This window comes from Planococcus citri, chromosome 2 (genome assembly GCF_950023065.1).
Source record: "Planococcus citri chromosome 2, ihPlaCitr1.1, whole genome shotgun sequence".
Classification (NCBI taxonomy): Eukaryota; Metazoa; Arthropoda; class Insecta; order Hemiptera; family Pseudococcidae; genus Planococcus; species Planococcus citri.
In genome coordinates this window covers 20,711,399-20,727,592 of record NC_088678.1, presented here as the reverse complement: position 1 = coordinate 20,727,592, position 16,194 = coordinate 20,711,399, and the positions used below count along the sequence as shown (strand labels likewise).

At 35.6% G+C, this 16,194-nt stretch overlaps 2 protein-coding genes across 3 annotated transcripts in view; one reads left to right on the top strand and one right to left on the bottom strand.

The window, feature by feature from the left end:
* 14-3-3zeta (tyrosine 3-monooxygenase/tryptophan 5-monooxygenase activation protein zeta) overlaps positions 1–12,759 on the bottom strand; it is a 91,378-nt gene extending 78,619 nt beyond the window's left edge. The window contains exons 1-2 of one of the 2 annotated variants that reach the window (XM_065348948.1): positions 12,617–12,759; positions 12,448–12,507 (exon numbers count right to left, since the gene is read on the bottom strand). The gene's annotated coding sequence lies outside the window, so the exon portion shown is untranslated. Of the gene's footprint in view, positions 1–12,447 lie in introns of both variants that reach the window. The other variant, XM_065348949.1, reaches the window with a different exon arrangement.
* Positions 12,760–13,275: 516 nt separating this feature from the next.
* RpLP0-like (ribosomal protein LP0-like) lies at positions 13,276–15,221 on the top strand. The gene is made up of 5 exons (XM_065348947.1): positions 13,276–14,214; positions 14,286–14,448; positions 14,540–14,689; positions 14,770–15,001; positions 15,082–15,221. Exons 1-5 carry the CDS (start codon positions 14,187–14,189, stop codon positions 15,166–15,168), a joined length of 660 nt encoding a protein of 219 aa, XP_065205019.1. The 5' UTR covers positions 13,276–14,186; the 3' UTR covers positions 15,169–15,221.
* Positions 15,222–16,194: the final 973 nt, after the last annotated feature.

The window sequence follows — 16,194 nt, the reverse complement described above, 5'->3', positions numbered from 1 at the left end:
TCATTGAATCGAGAATTAGTCAACATGAAAAAGCACGTAGGTGAATTAGGTACAATTTCTTAAAATTCCAAATATCGCTCAATAAGAAACAGAAGAGAACAAAAATTATTCTTTCTCAAACATTGTGGATAAAATACACAAAATTACCTACGACTAGAAAAAAAAATCAAAGAGAACACGATGGGTCGAATAAGGCAGAAGGGAAAGCGAAAGGGTACAGGTTGAGAAATCGTGTACTCGGCGATTCGAAAATCATCCCACAAAATGTAAATCATAATATGTATGTATTATGTACACTGCCAAAGTCAACAAACGCTCAAAGGTACCTACGTCCAATAAGGAGCACCTAAAAGGGTACCAGAGCCACCAGCAGGGTAAACAGTGATACAACGACCACAAAAGGTCAATTACTACGTGAATACGACGACGATGCGAGACGACGAAAAATAATTACAACAGCGTGTACATTTAGTATAGTATAATCGATATCACTTTGGTTAGAATAGGTATCGTGGTAATGACCACTGTCACCACCACCACAGCTGCTGCTGGTGCTGGTGCTGCTGCTGTTGTGGTGGTGGTGGTGGGTTGGCAATTACTCGTACAAAAGCTCTATTTCAGAAACGAAAACACAACCTAGGACAGGAAAATCTGACGTAATTGCTTTCGACCTTCGTCCAATTGTGAAAAAAAGTTTTCAAAAAAAAGGTCGACCACGGTGACGTGTTCTTTATCATATAAAAGAGGGTACAAGAGAGTAAGGGGATGGCGAGGACGACCAAAAAAAAAAAAAAAAAACGGTCGAAACAAATAAACTTCTCCGTCTCTCTGTGACGAGATGGAAATACATCCTTATCTTACTTTCGTTTTTATACAGTACCTACAGTTGCCCTGGAATTCTACCTTCTTGCGCTATGTCATCATTCTGCTGTGTGACAGGACAGTTTTATCTCTTCTTTTTTTCGATTTCGTTTCATTTCCACTCGCTCATTTTCTTTCTTCATTTCTTTTCTCCATTTCGTCGTCTCAAACTCTACGAAGCTTCTCCGATAATCCCCATTTTCGTAATTCTTCCTTCCCACTCTCCCTCTTGTAAACCCACCAGCTTTCTCAACGTTTTAAAATTTTCTTCCGAACTTTATCGTACACACTTACATTATTTTTACAACAACAATTCAATCGCTAAACGACAAACTTTATATAAATCGTCGATCGGTTTTCCCTCGCTCGCTCTCAAGACCCAATGCCAATTCTTGGCATTCCAAACACGTTTAACTACCTGAGTTATTATGAATCATTCGATCACCGTGCTCTGCCGTGTATAATGCATAGAGAGAGAGAGAACTGCGTACACAATACACATCCATCAATTCCCCTCCACCCAGCCACCAATCTATAGCCAAATACACTCGATCGTTCTATCTTTCTCTCTCTCTCTCACTCATTCGACGCACTCGTATATGCCGGCTATTCCATCTCTGTCATCGCGATGTAATTCTTTCTACCTCTCTTCGGCACTCTCTACACTAACGTGTTAAAATTCTAACCAGACGTCCGAGAGTTCGCGGAACAGCCGAGCCATGCCATTTATACTGCTGCACATTGTGCACACAGTCACATAACACAACAGACGCGCACGCGCACACTTACACACACATGTCTTATTGAAATCCATCTGTATCTCTATAAACACAAGTGAGTTCCATGGAAATGGAGACCAAGACCACGTTGCTGTTCAGAGTAGAGGTGCACAACGACAGAATGCGATAGAATAGTATAGAAAAGAGAAGACATTTTTCTGGATTCCTGGAAATTGAAACTATAGTTCATCACTATGACACTGATCGTCAACTACAGGCTCAAGAAGTAAGTCAAGAGTCGCCATTTATACTCGTACAATCCCATTCGCAGCTAATAACAGTAAAGTACACGTCTACGATAACGTGTACAAAATAAACCACGAGGTTTTCAACGAATACTTTCACCCCTAACTCTCCTATCAGGCGTACAAATGATTTGAATCTTATCCAAGAAACCGAAGAAATGAAATCCGAACACAAAGTGAGACAGCGATAAGAATATCGGCGATTTCCTGGTTGGTCGTGTCTCTGGGCGACCTTTTCGAAGACTCGAACCGTATTGCAGTCGAAAGAACACACGAAATGGCGCCTATCTCCAGCAAAATGAGGGACACCGATGAATATCAGGCAAAAATAAATTTTCATCGCAGACAAGAGAAGATAGATATCCAAAAAAACAGGCCAATGAGCAAAATAAGATCACACACAGGGCTCATGGTAGGAAATATTTCAATGAGGGGGAGGGGGAGTCAAAATGTCTTCAAGCCTACGGCCTTTCTTTCCATTTTAAAAATAAATTTAGGTAGGTAAAATGAAAAAAAAAAACGAATTAAGAAAGAAAAGAACGAATTGAAAACTTAATGGAAAAGATGTACGTAAATGATCAGAACTTTTTGGCAAAAATTCTTCAATGAAGAGGGGGGAGAGGGGAGGGTAATTACTAATTAGGTTACAATTGAAATTTATTCGAGCTAATATTTCTTAGTTTTCAAAAAGAACTACATATAAAATATGAAGAAAGTAGAAAAATCAAATTTCTGAACGAAAAAGACAGCAAAAGGAGAAATTTTGAACTTCCATCTCAAAAAAATGAAAAATGACTTACATCGGTAATACTGACACAAAAAATGATTATTTTGACAATTTTGACAAAAACAGAGCATTTTCAATGAAAAATTGAAATGTTCAAAAATGCAATATAGAGGAGGGGGAGAGGGGAGGGTAATCAGGTTACAATTGAAATTTATTCGAACTAATATTTTCTTCGTTTTAAAAAAGAACTAGGAAATATGAAAAAAAAAAAAAATTTCTGAACAAAAAATAAAGCAAAGTATTTCAATTAAAAAAAAAAAAAAAAAACAAAACAAAAACGCCGGAATTTGAACGCAATTTTGGTAAAAAAATTGGACTTTTGAGAACCGAGTTTGAAATTATTATAGTCAAAAATGTTCATCCTCGAAATAAAATATTTTTGAAATCCATTTCAAGATGTCTGGACTCAAAATACATCATTTAAAAAATTGATACTCATGTTTACTTTCACTTTTTTGTGAATGTGAGGGAGGGGAGGGGGGTGGTGCATGATTGATTGAACTATACTTAAAAAACGTGTGAATTAGGGTGTATCGCCCTCAAAAAAGTCGTCGGATTTTGACCACATCCAACTGAGACTTTCATTTTCAGCTGAAAGTAACTCAGAAAAAATTTCAGCTCCAGAGGTGCCCTTGGAGGGAAGAACTGGGTTGTCAAAAAGGGAGCATTTTCAAAAATATCTTGGTTTTTTCGCTCGCCTCCCGTCGCTACCTAACCTGTTTTGGGGGGAAATGGCTTCGTTCCAAATGAAAGGGTTTGAAATTCTGCATCGATTTGTGCTATTGCCATACCACTCTTAGGGTTCTACTCAGCAATCGAAAATTTGCAATTCGTTCATCATTTTTTAATAAATTCGTATTCTGAAAATTGTTTTTGGCGAATATTTCGTATTAATTTTGCCAAAACATTGAAAGATCTCAATCCTGAAACCGAACGAATTTTTTTGGAATGCAGGGATTTCAATTTTTTGATCAATTTTATCAGTTTCAGAAGAAAAAAACAAAAAAAACACATAAATATTGAAAGATCTCATTCCTAAAACCGAACGAATTTTTTGGAACGCAGGGGTTCTAATTTTTTGGTCAATCAAAAAAATTTCATAAGTTTTTGGCTATATTCCTCAATTTATTGGGGTTGGCAAAAACGAATAAAAAATTGATATCACTACGTTTTCCAAAAAATTTCCCCAATTTCAGGAATTAAGATCTTTCAATATTTGTAAAAATTAATGAATCAAATGCGAAATATTTACAAAGAAGAAATAATTTTCAAAAAACACAAATTTACTTATTCAAAACTAAGCGATTTGCAAATCATCAGCCACTCAGTAGAACCCTAAAAGTGGTCTTGCATTTTGAGATACTTCCATTCGAGATAGGGCCATTTTTCCAAAAACAGGTTAGGCAGCAACAGGAGCGAAAAAACCTCCATTCTATCGAAAATACCCCCTCTTTGAGACCCCACATCTACCCTCCAGGTACACCTCCGGAGCTAAAAAAAAAACTGAGTAACTTCCAACTCAAAATGAAGGTATCTGTTCAATTCGATCAAAATCCGCCGACTTTCTTCAAAGATCAACCGAGGCGTAAATGTTATGATCCGCAAAGCCAAACAGTTCTATCAATAAAATTGTAGAAATTTTGGGTGAAGCAATCATCATTTTACTTTACGACTGAACTAAAAACATACAGTCAACGATAACAGTACGTAGAACAAGTTAGTCGAGAATAATTAACCCCCCCCCCCCCACTCATAGGCTTAGCGTTTTCCAATTCCAGAAAAATATCCAGAGAAAATTTGTACTGGAAAAATTTTTACTCGGCTTTCAGCAGGTAAAATCACAACGAGATTCTCAATTTCTTTCAAAATATCGAAACTTCGTTCTTTTGTGAGTCAGCGAAAGTGTATTTTTGATAAAATTTATTTCTATTTTCACTAAAATGATAAGTCTCTTTCTTTCAGAACGCTCCTTCCGAATCGAAATCACGAAAATTTCGAGTAAAATACTTCAGAAGAACCACCATCAACGAACTATCCTCGAGAATCGCATTTTTCCACAAAAAAACCATCAACTCATGTACTCGTAGTTCCACAGACCACTTCGCAATCTACAGCAATGAGTTCCGCACTCTCACGTAAATACGAGAACCATTTCGTCTAGACAACCTGCACCACAATACATAATACACCAATGCAATACACTCCGCTAGAGAATAAAATCGATACACGTGCAGCAATCACCGAGTCGAGAAAAAAATTCCGCAATACGTAAAGTAAAATTGCCAACAAAACCCAAAGGTCGGACTTGGCAGAACGCAAAAAAGACGCATTAACCGCCAAAAGCCAAGCTATATAGAGTTACCTACTCTAGTATCGATCACACTCAAACCACGAGCCCGCCGCAAATGAATACCAGTTGTTGTAATAGGCAGATTCACCCCGCCCTTGCCGCCAAAAAACACATAAAAAATGAAAATTCTACCTCTATACCAAGCTGGGTAGTCTCAGTCTCGCCCTCTCGCCCATGTCCAAACACACATAAACATATACATACACAATGTCAGTCAGCAATAAAAGAATGGACTTTAAAGAGGAGCGATACAGGGGTAAAGGGGCAATGCTCTTTTTAGCTTTATTGGCTTTTACATATACACACAACACAATACACGCGCGTCAACTCCTCGTACACATTCAAATAATATTACAAGCATATAAATGTACGACGAAGGTAAAAGGTATACACTATACAGATATACACCATACACTACACGCAGTTACACACGTTCATGTACATAAATGTATGTAGTATATTCTACATGGACGTACACAACAACAAACAACCAAACAACGTTTTACTTCGCACTCGTAATACAATTAACAATACATATACGAGGTATTGCGTACTCTACAACTACACACATATACATACGAATACACCTCACTTCAGCTCTCACCCCAAAAAACCCTCCTCATTCCCCTTCACCCACAGTCGCTTATTGTACGCGTGATAAAACCTTTAAAATTGACTGTTGTTACGCGTTGTATGTATAAATGAATGTACAAGTACAATATCGCAAACGTGTATACATAATACAAAAACGCGTATAAGTCCACTTTTTTTCTTCAATACCCAGACTACTGCAAAACGTGATAAAAATTTTATCGCCGAAGTGAAGAAAATGCGTACGCAGAAAATACATACAGAGACAATACGGTATTTTTCCACAGTCTTTCGCCAGTGTGGGCATGAATGATCGAGAAACAAAAAGGTTCGTTGATATTCATACTACTAAATCAAGGAAGAAAACATCGAGTGTAGATGAAACGTTTCTGATTTACGAGGGGTAGAGACTGGAGGGGGAGGGGGGATGAAGATGAAGTTCGATCAAAAAACGAATACTGGGTATATTCGTGTTCAGCGTTCTCGAAAACATGATAATCAATGGGTCGCACTACCGACGAAATCGATCATTTGAACAATTTGAACTGTAAATTGATTGGGAAGGCGTAGGGAGGGGAGGGGGTTGACGATGAATCGATGAGGTCCTATCAAAAAACCAATATATGCCATATTCGTGTTCAGCACTCTCGAAAACTCAACACGATAATTCATGCGTCACACTACTCTGACATGAGATAAATATTCGAAATTTGTCACGATGGGGGGGGGCAATAAGTGTTATGGGCCCAACGAGCCCCCCCCCCTCCAACCGAAAAACAATAACGCCGACTTACTCGCGTTTCGCACGTTCTCAAAAACGGATCATTAAAAAATACATCGCACATTCGCATTAGCCCAAATTGGAAAGGGAGGAGAGGGGAGTTCATCTTCTCTCGAAAAGAATGGTGAAGAAATCGGTTTTGAGTCAAATCCTTGTGAAAGTGAGCACCACTAGGCATACCAAGAGGGATGTTGAACTTTTCTCCCCCCCCCCACTGCCACAATAATTAGTTCGAAACTGATTTTACCGCTCAAAATCGCGTTGAAAATTAAAATTCGTTTTGGAAAAATATTCGTAAGAGTTTTCAAGAGTTGAAAGTGTTGAACTTCTCACACAAAAACTCAAATTTTGAAAAAGCGTACGACGTAAAAATTACAATCTATGTGATCTTCAGCGTCGATTCAAAATATACCATTTTCAAAATAGAGATTCTCTGGATTGGAAGGAGGTGTCATTCTGCCCCCCCCCCCCCATTTGGGGTCAAATTTTGAAGGGAAAAAAAATCGATAAAAAAATTCAAAACAAAACAAAAAAAAATGAAAAAAAATGAAATAAAAATGAAGTGGCATTATTGAATGTTGTTAATCAAGTGGTCAGTTCTTTTTTTGAAATTTTTATTGAAGAGGGGGTTGCTTTGTATTGTGTGTTTCCACCGGCTATATTGGGATCAAAATCCGAAACTATGATAAAATGAATGTGGATTTTATTGAATATGGCATCTTTGTTCAAGTCTTCAAATACAAATTTCGCCTCAAATTTTTTGGTCTGTCCAATTTTAAACCTCTTCTCCCTCATCGTTGATCTTCCAACAACAGTTATTAACCCCCTCCACCTCCCCTCCCTTCACAAAAAAAATACGTCGAATTGTAGATACGTTTACAAAACTCCATTTTTTCGATCCAGCTGGCCCTTTCCATATCCTTTTACTTTTTTATGATAGGTCAAAGCCTAAAAAATATTGATAAAATCGTTCAAAATGTAAATAATTCATGTTTTTGAACGAACTGAACTTCGAGCTGAACACGAGCATTCAAACTCTGAAATCTCCTGAGTTGAAAGTAGGAAGTAAAATCAGAAAAAAACACGACGATATTCCTGTTAGTGATCACAGGGACAGTGACGTATTCAGGAAGAAAAATCATGGAGGGGTTTTATATTTTAATTCGAGGTGGACGGGGACGCAAAACTAGATTTTTAGGCATAAAAAATACAAAATTTGGGGAAATTTTCCCAAAAATCCTTCACAGTGGCACGATTATTTTATTGCAATGAAGGTGTGTAATCGAGTGAAAACCTCTTTCAATGTGGAAAAAAAATCGCAAAAAAAGTCAGAACTTTCATTTGAAATGTAAAAAATTAGGCTTCTTGGCAATTATTGTGAGATTTCCAAATTTTTGACATAAAAATGACAATTTTAGCAATTTCTGAAGGAAAAAAAAAGATTTCGTGAATTAAAGCGAAAGGCAGAGCTTTTTTTGGTCAATTTTAGGCACAAGTGTAAGACTTTAATAAGCACTTCCTGAAAAATTTTTTTTTTCAAAAAATTTGAAATATCAACCGTTTTGGGGTAAAAAAGTAAGCTTTTTGGGAATTTGGTAAAAAGATAGAATTTTTGACAATTTTTGGTAAAAAGCAAGACTTTTAGGAAATTAATGACCCAGAAGTACAAAATACTTTTTCGTAATTTTTTACCAAACAGATGGGTTTATTCAAAAAATGTTGACAAAAAGCAAAACTTTTCAAAAATTGAGACTCTGGAATTTTTTGCCAACAAAGTGAATCTTTTAAGGAATTTTTTAGAAAAAACTTTGAGAATTTCTGGAATTCTTAGCAAAAAGGCAACACTTTATTATTTATAAAACGAAGACTTTTTTTTAGTAATTTTTGGCTCTTTGAGAAAAAAAAAAGGTTTTTTTTTTTAGTAAAACGTGTGAATTTTTGGCAAAAACAAGATCTTTTGGAAATGAGTGGTAAAGAAATGATACTTCATGTCAATTTTTGTTGGAAAAGTGAAACTTTTTGGTCAATATGTGACATTTTTTGAAAACAATTGACAAAAAACGAGACTTTGACATTTTTAAACAAAAAATCAAGACTTTTTGACATTTTTTAGGCAACAAAGCGAGACTGTGGGGCCATTTTTGAAACAGAGGTAAGACATCGAATTTTTTTAAGCAATTTTGACAAAAGCCGAGACTTAAAGGCTGCTTGTACAAAATCGCCCCAAAAAAATGATCCTTAGCAAATGGTTATTTTATTGCTTATTGAACACGTTACAATGAGATAAAACTACTATTCATGACGAAAGAACTTCCTATTTTTGGAATTTGATTTCGTAGTCGTTAATCTGTGACTAAGTCGCGATTGAATCATCATGATAAGATCTACGTGCATGATTCTAGTTTAGCATCACGAAAGTGAGAAATTCATCATCATCATCATCATCATCATCATCATCATCACCTTCACAGAAATCGAAAGCATACTAATACAATCCACGTGTAATAATACAAACATTTCGTACCAATCCAACGAGAAATTCGTCGAAACTCTAAAACGGAAAAAATTAAAATCAAAAAATTAAACGAACAACTTCACAAAAAAAAACACAAAAATTCACACCGAATTACACGAGAGCTCTTCGTATACGCCAGAACTTTTCAAAAACGTAAGCATTCCGAAAATGATAATGATAACCACCAAAGCGAAACGTTACAGTTACATTACCACAGCAGAGAGAGAGAGAAGGGGAACGCGAGAAAATAATAAATTCACATTCCAAGACTTTAAAACCTTCATTACTGAAATTTATTCAAAATTGACGCCGCGGTTCGTTATTTTATACTCCTAAAATTTTTCACGAGTCATTTAATATAACTCGAAGCTTTATTGCTTCTCATTTTTCATTCTGATTAATTTCTCACACAGTGAGAAAGAAAGAAAGGCGCAAAAAAAACTAAAAATAATATGGAAAAAATATCCATAAATCAAGTATTCTCAAAATCGCAGGTCGAGTTCGACTTTCGTGTACTAGTTGGAAAATTTTCACAGTGAAAATTACATTGTTTCAAGGCACTAGGTGCAAGGGGGAGGGGGAAAAACTTTCTAATATCCATCTGATGAATTAAGATGACCTTAAAATACAAAAAAATTTGAAATTTCAATTTGAAAGAAGGGGAGAGAGGGGTTCATGCCCGGTGCAAAGAGGATGAGTGCAGGAAAAACTTTCAAATATCCACCTGATGATCAAAATGAGATGACCTTAAAATACAAAAAAAATAAAAAATGAAATGTGAAAGAGTAGGAGAGAGAGAGAGGGGGTAGAACGAAAAATTCGAAGAAACGATGAGAAAATTGTGACAACTGATAAGAGGCATAGGTTTAGAATTGGATCCTCTCTCTTCTCATTTTTCAAGAAGATGAAGCTTCCAAACACTGTCAAAACAACAAAATTTTGAAATCCTTTCGGCACAGGCAATTCTAAATCCCCTTATAGAGGGGAAAGAGGATCAAAAAACGAAATTTCGAAATATTTTCTCTCCTAATCTACAAATTTCTGCTCCTCCATTGAACTAATTTCAAAAATACCCAGTTTTTTTTCCAATTCGAGTATTTGTTCAGCGATAATCCTACATTAATACCAATCAAACACAAATTCCAATTCGATAAAATCACCATTATTTACACACACACATTCTTCACCAAAAAAAAAAAAAAACTAACCCAACAATCGAGTCATCGCCTCCTCTCTACGAACAAACAGTTCAACACATTCGATAAGATAACAATTCCTCGTACACTCACCATGACCAAAAGAATACCTACCTACGTTATCTCAACCCTTCTATCAACACAATCACCCCCCCCCCCACCACGTCAGGAAATAAAAATACCCCCAAACTCGACGACGACGACGCGACATCCATCACCCCTCACAACCCTTCACCATCGTCATCGCAGCACCAAATAAATTAGCAAACTGTTGCATCGCCATCGGCGGCGACAAGCAGCACCTTCATCTCACAGCTGGAATGGAATCTGCGTACCGTACGGTTCCAGGTCGTTTTACGCAGTGAAGGGGGGGAGGGGGGACCCATCGTCGCTGGCCAAAAAAAAAACCACACAACACACGCAACCCTTTCATACAAATTCCACTCTCTATTCAGTGTGTTTGGTAAACCTCGGAGAGTTCTGTATTGGATTGGCCGAACAAAAGTGAAAATGAAGTGCGCAATAGTGAAAAGAAAAGCTCGGATCGATGCTCAACTCACACAGTTTAAAAGCTTCAGAAAAAAAAAACCACCACCAAGACGGTTGATATTATAAAAAAAAAAAAAAGGAAAGAGTTGTGCGAAAAAAAAACCTGCTCGTTGCCAAAATAACTTTTCCATATTGTACAAAGGGTGTGGTGGAGCGTAAACGTAATTAAATTCTAATTACTTATTAAATGTTAATAGGGTTTTTGAACGAATTGTACCCGGGGTCAAATATATACGAACCTTAGAAAAAAAAGTCAGCGAAAACCAAAACACCCAAGTACCTACAATACAGAAAAATTACCGCACTAAAAAGGGCTTTAAAATTATACCGAGTTATGACGTAAAATTCAAAGGTATTGGTTTTTTTCCTTCCAACACTTAAAACGTAGCAACATACCCGCCCATAAAAGCTTCACGATTTAAGGGTTGCGTCGTCGGGAGTCGAGGTCGTAGGAGGGGGGGGGGGAGTAAACTTCGGCGCAAATGTAAGCAAAAATACACTACATACTTCGATACGAGACAATATGATTGTATACGTAGGTAAAGGCGAAAAAATGACGAGGTTTTTAGCCTGTTTGTATACACCATATCGAGCAATTCCACCGATTAGAGGATTTCTTTCCGCCTTGTCGAATACCTAGGTACACTTTAATAAATTCGTCGAATGACAAAACCATTACGTAATCGGAGCGAGCTGCTTTATCATCGACTCGCCGCGCAAATACTCGAACCAAGAAGACGTTTAATAGCGTTACGACGTCCTATATTGATTTATATTATTCCTCGAGCCCCTCGAGCTATATAGTAGGAAAAATTCAATCTACACCATTATGTCATCCTGTGTAAGTAACTAAGATGGTGATCGACGACTGCAACTACTCGGAGGAGAGGGGCAAAAAATGCACTTTATTAAACGTAAAATTACACCTAGCGACCTTGCAAAGGACATTAACACTCGATAATAATTCACCGCTCGAAATAAATTAGGATAAAACACGCGCCAAGAGTATAGTTCTCACGCGACTAAATCTCCACGAGTGATTTCTAGACCAACTTCTCGCAGTATTCATTCGACCATACTCGACACATAGTATGTATTTTTATCATAACGTAATGCATCATTGGTAGCAAATAAACCGGCGAAAGTATAGTAGAAATTAACGCGGATACCGCTCTGGCAAATGGTAAAAATTATCACGTAATCGATTCCACGTCTCCTTTATGTGTGAGCTTCGCCATGCATCTGATAAACAATATACTCGAAGAGAAGCTGTTTCGTCACCGGTGCAATTATAATGTACTTGTGTGCACAAACGAATGAATATTGTAGGCTGTTTTTAACGAGTAAATGCATTAATATAAAGCTATTAAATTAAACATGGTCGACTACCGAAAGAATGCCGGACAATGAAGATGTTATTGGCATCTCGACACAGAGTTGAAACTTTCTCACTGATAATACGTTACACATTGTTTAATGTACTCGTCGTCCAGATGCAATTTACCATTCAAAAGGTTAATTTTGGAATACGTTTTCGTTAATTAATAGCGAATTAAAGTAGGTTAATTGAGATCCGCCCCGATAAATCTAACACAGGTACGATGCGAGCGAGTACGACTACGAGTACTCGACAGAGAGGTGTAATCAAATTTGAAATCGTAACGCCATCAATCGAACTGATAACACGATTAAATGGTAATAAAATTTGGTAAATTGCACGTGCGTGGAATACATATTTAGGATATATATATTTATAATATAGAGAGAAGTGCATTAGCGCTATATGAGCTTACCTTCTACCGGTAAATACCAAAAATGGCGATGGTTGATTTTCAGGAACTAAATTACTACCACTACACACACAGTTATCACAAATTGAAACAAAAATAAAACAAGACGATAATAAATTAATTACAATAAAGATATTAATAATTATTAATTCAACATTAAAACATTTTTTACCTATTTCAACGCGTTTTAATCGTTACTAAAAATACAAGCACAAATAAAATTAAACGCAAAAAGTCTGATCCTCCATGCATATAACCTTCTCGAAAGGCTCGCTGAAACGGAAGTTCGAACATAGAAGAATGAAAAGCGTAACTGGATGATACACGAATGGACGAAACGTCGAACAGGCGTTTTGTTGGGAGAATTTTTCAACGCAAAGTTTTCGCATAAACGAGTAAATTGCGAAAAATTGTGATCAATTATCAAAAGTAAATTTAATTTTAATTGAAATAAAGTACCAACAATTTTTTAATTTTCAGGAAAACGCGTAAAAAACTGAAATTAAAATTGTTACCTACTTTCTCTCATTCAAGTAGGTAGAGAATCTCACAGCGCGCTATATTTTGGAACTATCCAACAACGTTCGAGTTTTTTGCATTTTTTTAGAAATAAAACTCAATTAAAATAGAATTAATTCATACTGAACACTTTTTAATGAAGAAAAAGACCCTCTAGTTACTTTATTTTGAAGAAATTTGAGCTTTTTCTCAAAAAGTTCATTTTCCAAACTTTCAATCCAAAGTGTGAAAAATTTCTTTTCTCGAAGCCTACAAACAATTTGTTTACATTCCAAAACACGAGCGTCTCGAGAGCAAATATGTGTAACCAATCAGAAGCGAGTTAGTTTTTATCTGTTGTCTCTCTTTCGTCCGTTGTTTACGTTTTTGGACTTGTATTTTATTTTATGATGGTGTATTCGTATATTTATTGTCATACATGTGTATAAATCATCACAGTCATTACAAATAACAAAAATGAATCAATGTAACATAACTTTACTAAACCGTAAACGTTAAATTATTAAACGATATCAAAGCTATACGTACTTAACTAGTATCAATATCAAAATTCAAAACGTAATAAAATAAGTACCTACCTATTTCGAATTCTCAATGAAGATGATCGTCACAACACAAACACTTAACGATCATCTTTATCGAGAATTCGAAATGACACTTGTATTAGCCATATCGTCACAAGCACATAACGATCATCTTTATTGAGAATTCGAACTACACGTTTTGAATTTTGATACTAGTATAGATAATAGATATAAGATACTGCTTTAATAATTATTCAACATATAGTAAAGTTATGTTACATTGATTCACGAATTATTTGTAATGTGATGATTTATACATATATGACGAAAAAAACGACGTTGGAAAATATATTTTTATTTTTTTAAAAGAAAAATATAGAAATATACACGAATACACCATCATAAAATAAAATACAAGACCAAAACGAAAACAACGGACGAAAGAGAGACAACAGATAAAAACTAACTCGCTTCTGATTGGTTACACATATTTGCTCTCGAGACGCTCGTTTCCAAAACCATGTGCATTTTTTTTATCGAAAAAACAACTGCAATTCTTCAAAGTTCGAATTGAAATTTGTAAAAATTCAATTAATTCGGGATTAATTAAACTAAATCCACGCGAATTTATGGTGAATTTCGATCCACAAATCGATCTAGTGTTATAAAACCCATCGAATCTAGTGTAATAAATTCAAAATGCCGAGATCCAGACGTGATAAAAAGAGTAAGTTTCATCGAACCGTTCTCTAAATCACTTAGCTATCAGTTTTACTCTATTTTATCGTTTTTTTTCAGTCTCATTAACTCAAACTACGAAGAAAGGTAACGATTTAAAGCAGAATGTTATCGAAAAAGTACAAAAAGCAGTCGGAGAATACAACCATATATTCGTCTTTCACACCAACAACATAAGGAATGGTAAACTGAAGAAAGTTCGTATGCTATGGAGAGATAGCAAGTAATGAAAATTTTCGTATTTTATCGCTGTACTATGCTACGTGATGTTCTGAGGAATATCGCTCTAACTAGAGTCGTGTTTCTTTCGACAGATTTCTATTCGGTAAAAATAAAGTAATGGCTCATGCTTTGGGACGAGACGAATCGTCAGAAGTTCAACCCAACATACACAAATTAGCTGAAAAAATAGAAGGCCAATGCGGTTTATTATTTACAAATAAGAAAAAAGAAGAAGTGATAGAGTAAGCGTGAAATTTACCATCTTCGTTATCATTTATCACTCATTGCTTCGATATAGAAACTAATACCATGTGTTCTGTAGATTTTTCAATAAACATAGCGAATCTGAATACGCAATGGCTGGTTTCGTACCATCGGAAACTATCACCGTACCTGAAGGACCACTACCACCCGAATATATTCATTCTATGGAACCTATGTTTAGAAAACTAGGTATGCCAGTATTATTGCAAAAAGGTGTCATAATGGTTCTTAGCGAGTATAAATTATGCAAAGAAGGAAAACCAATTACTCCTCAACAATCTAGACTATTGGTGAGTGTTTCATTTTCGAAGTTTATTTGTATTGTTTTTCTTCGTGGTAGTAATTTTGTTCGGTTTTTTTTTTCTTTCAGAAATTATTTAATTACAAATTGGACGAGTTTAAAGTGACGTTAGAATATGTATGGTCGAAAGAAGACGGATCATTTGAGAAATTATGAGTTCGAAGTTTTGTTTATTTTGTTTTTTATATTAATAAATGTATTTTTATTTATTTCTCGTGTTATGTTTTTTTCTTCTGTTTTAAAAGGTTGAGAATATAGTTCCGAGTTATTTTAACGTATTATATGAAAGCAGATCGTATTCTTAAAATGCTTCGATGTCTCTTTGGAGAAAAATTTGTCGATGTGAAGTGATCTATTTCGAAGAGAAGTTGATATTGAAATGAGTTAAGCTGGTTAAATTCAACTGTATCGAGCAAACTCCAAAAATTCCGCACCGTCTTTCCGACGAGCTTTATTTTTATTTTTTATTCGGTTAAAATTGCATTAATTATGATTTTACGATGTCGTAAAACATTTCGTGATTCGTCCGTTGGAAAAAATACCATTTTGTTGAGTGAAGTTCGATAAGAATATTTGAACGTTCGCGTGTCGAATTGAACCCTCAATTCGCATAGGTCAAAAATTACCTTCTGCGTGATTAAAACGCTAACCAAATTACATGTAATGAAATTTTACTATTCTTCGAGCCATCGAAGGTACCTTCGAGTCTTTATTTATCGTCAACATGCTGAATAATTCATTACGAAATGTATTTATTTTGAAAATCTTCGATACTTTTTATACAATATTGTACGATGATTTAAACGAGCAAATCAAACTTCTAAAGTAACATTGAAAAGTTAATGTTCTGTAATTTACTAATAATACACGTTAAATGAACTACTAAAATCTGATTTAATCTATGACATGAAAATATTGAAAACAAATTTGATTTTAAATCTTAAAATTAATGTTGTGATTTTTTAAGGTATAAAACACAGGAACATGAATTTTTCTAGCAATGGCAAAATTTCCTCCGACTGAAGTATCAACTAATCAACCTTCAATCAAGGGTCATACCGACACAGAGCGCACACCAAAACGATCCACCCGTACCTGACGAATGAGTTGAACCAACAACCTGAGGCTTATACTCATACGAAGGCGCTGTTTCAGGCGTATACTGATACGAAGGCGAAGTTT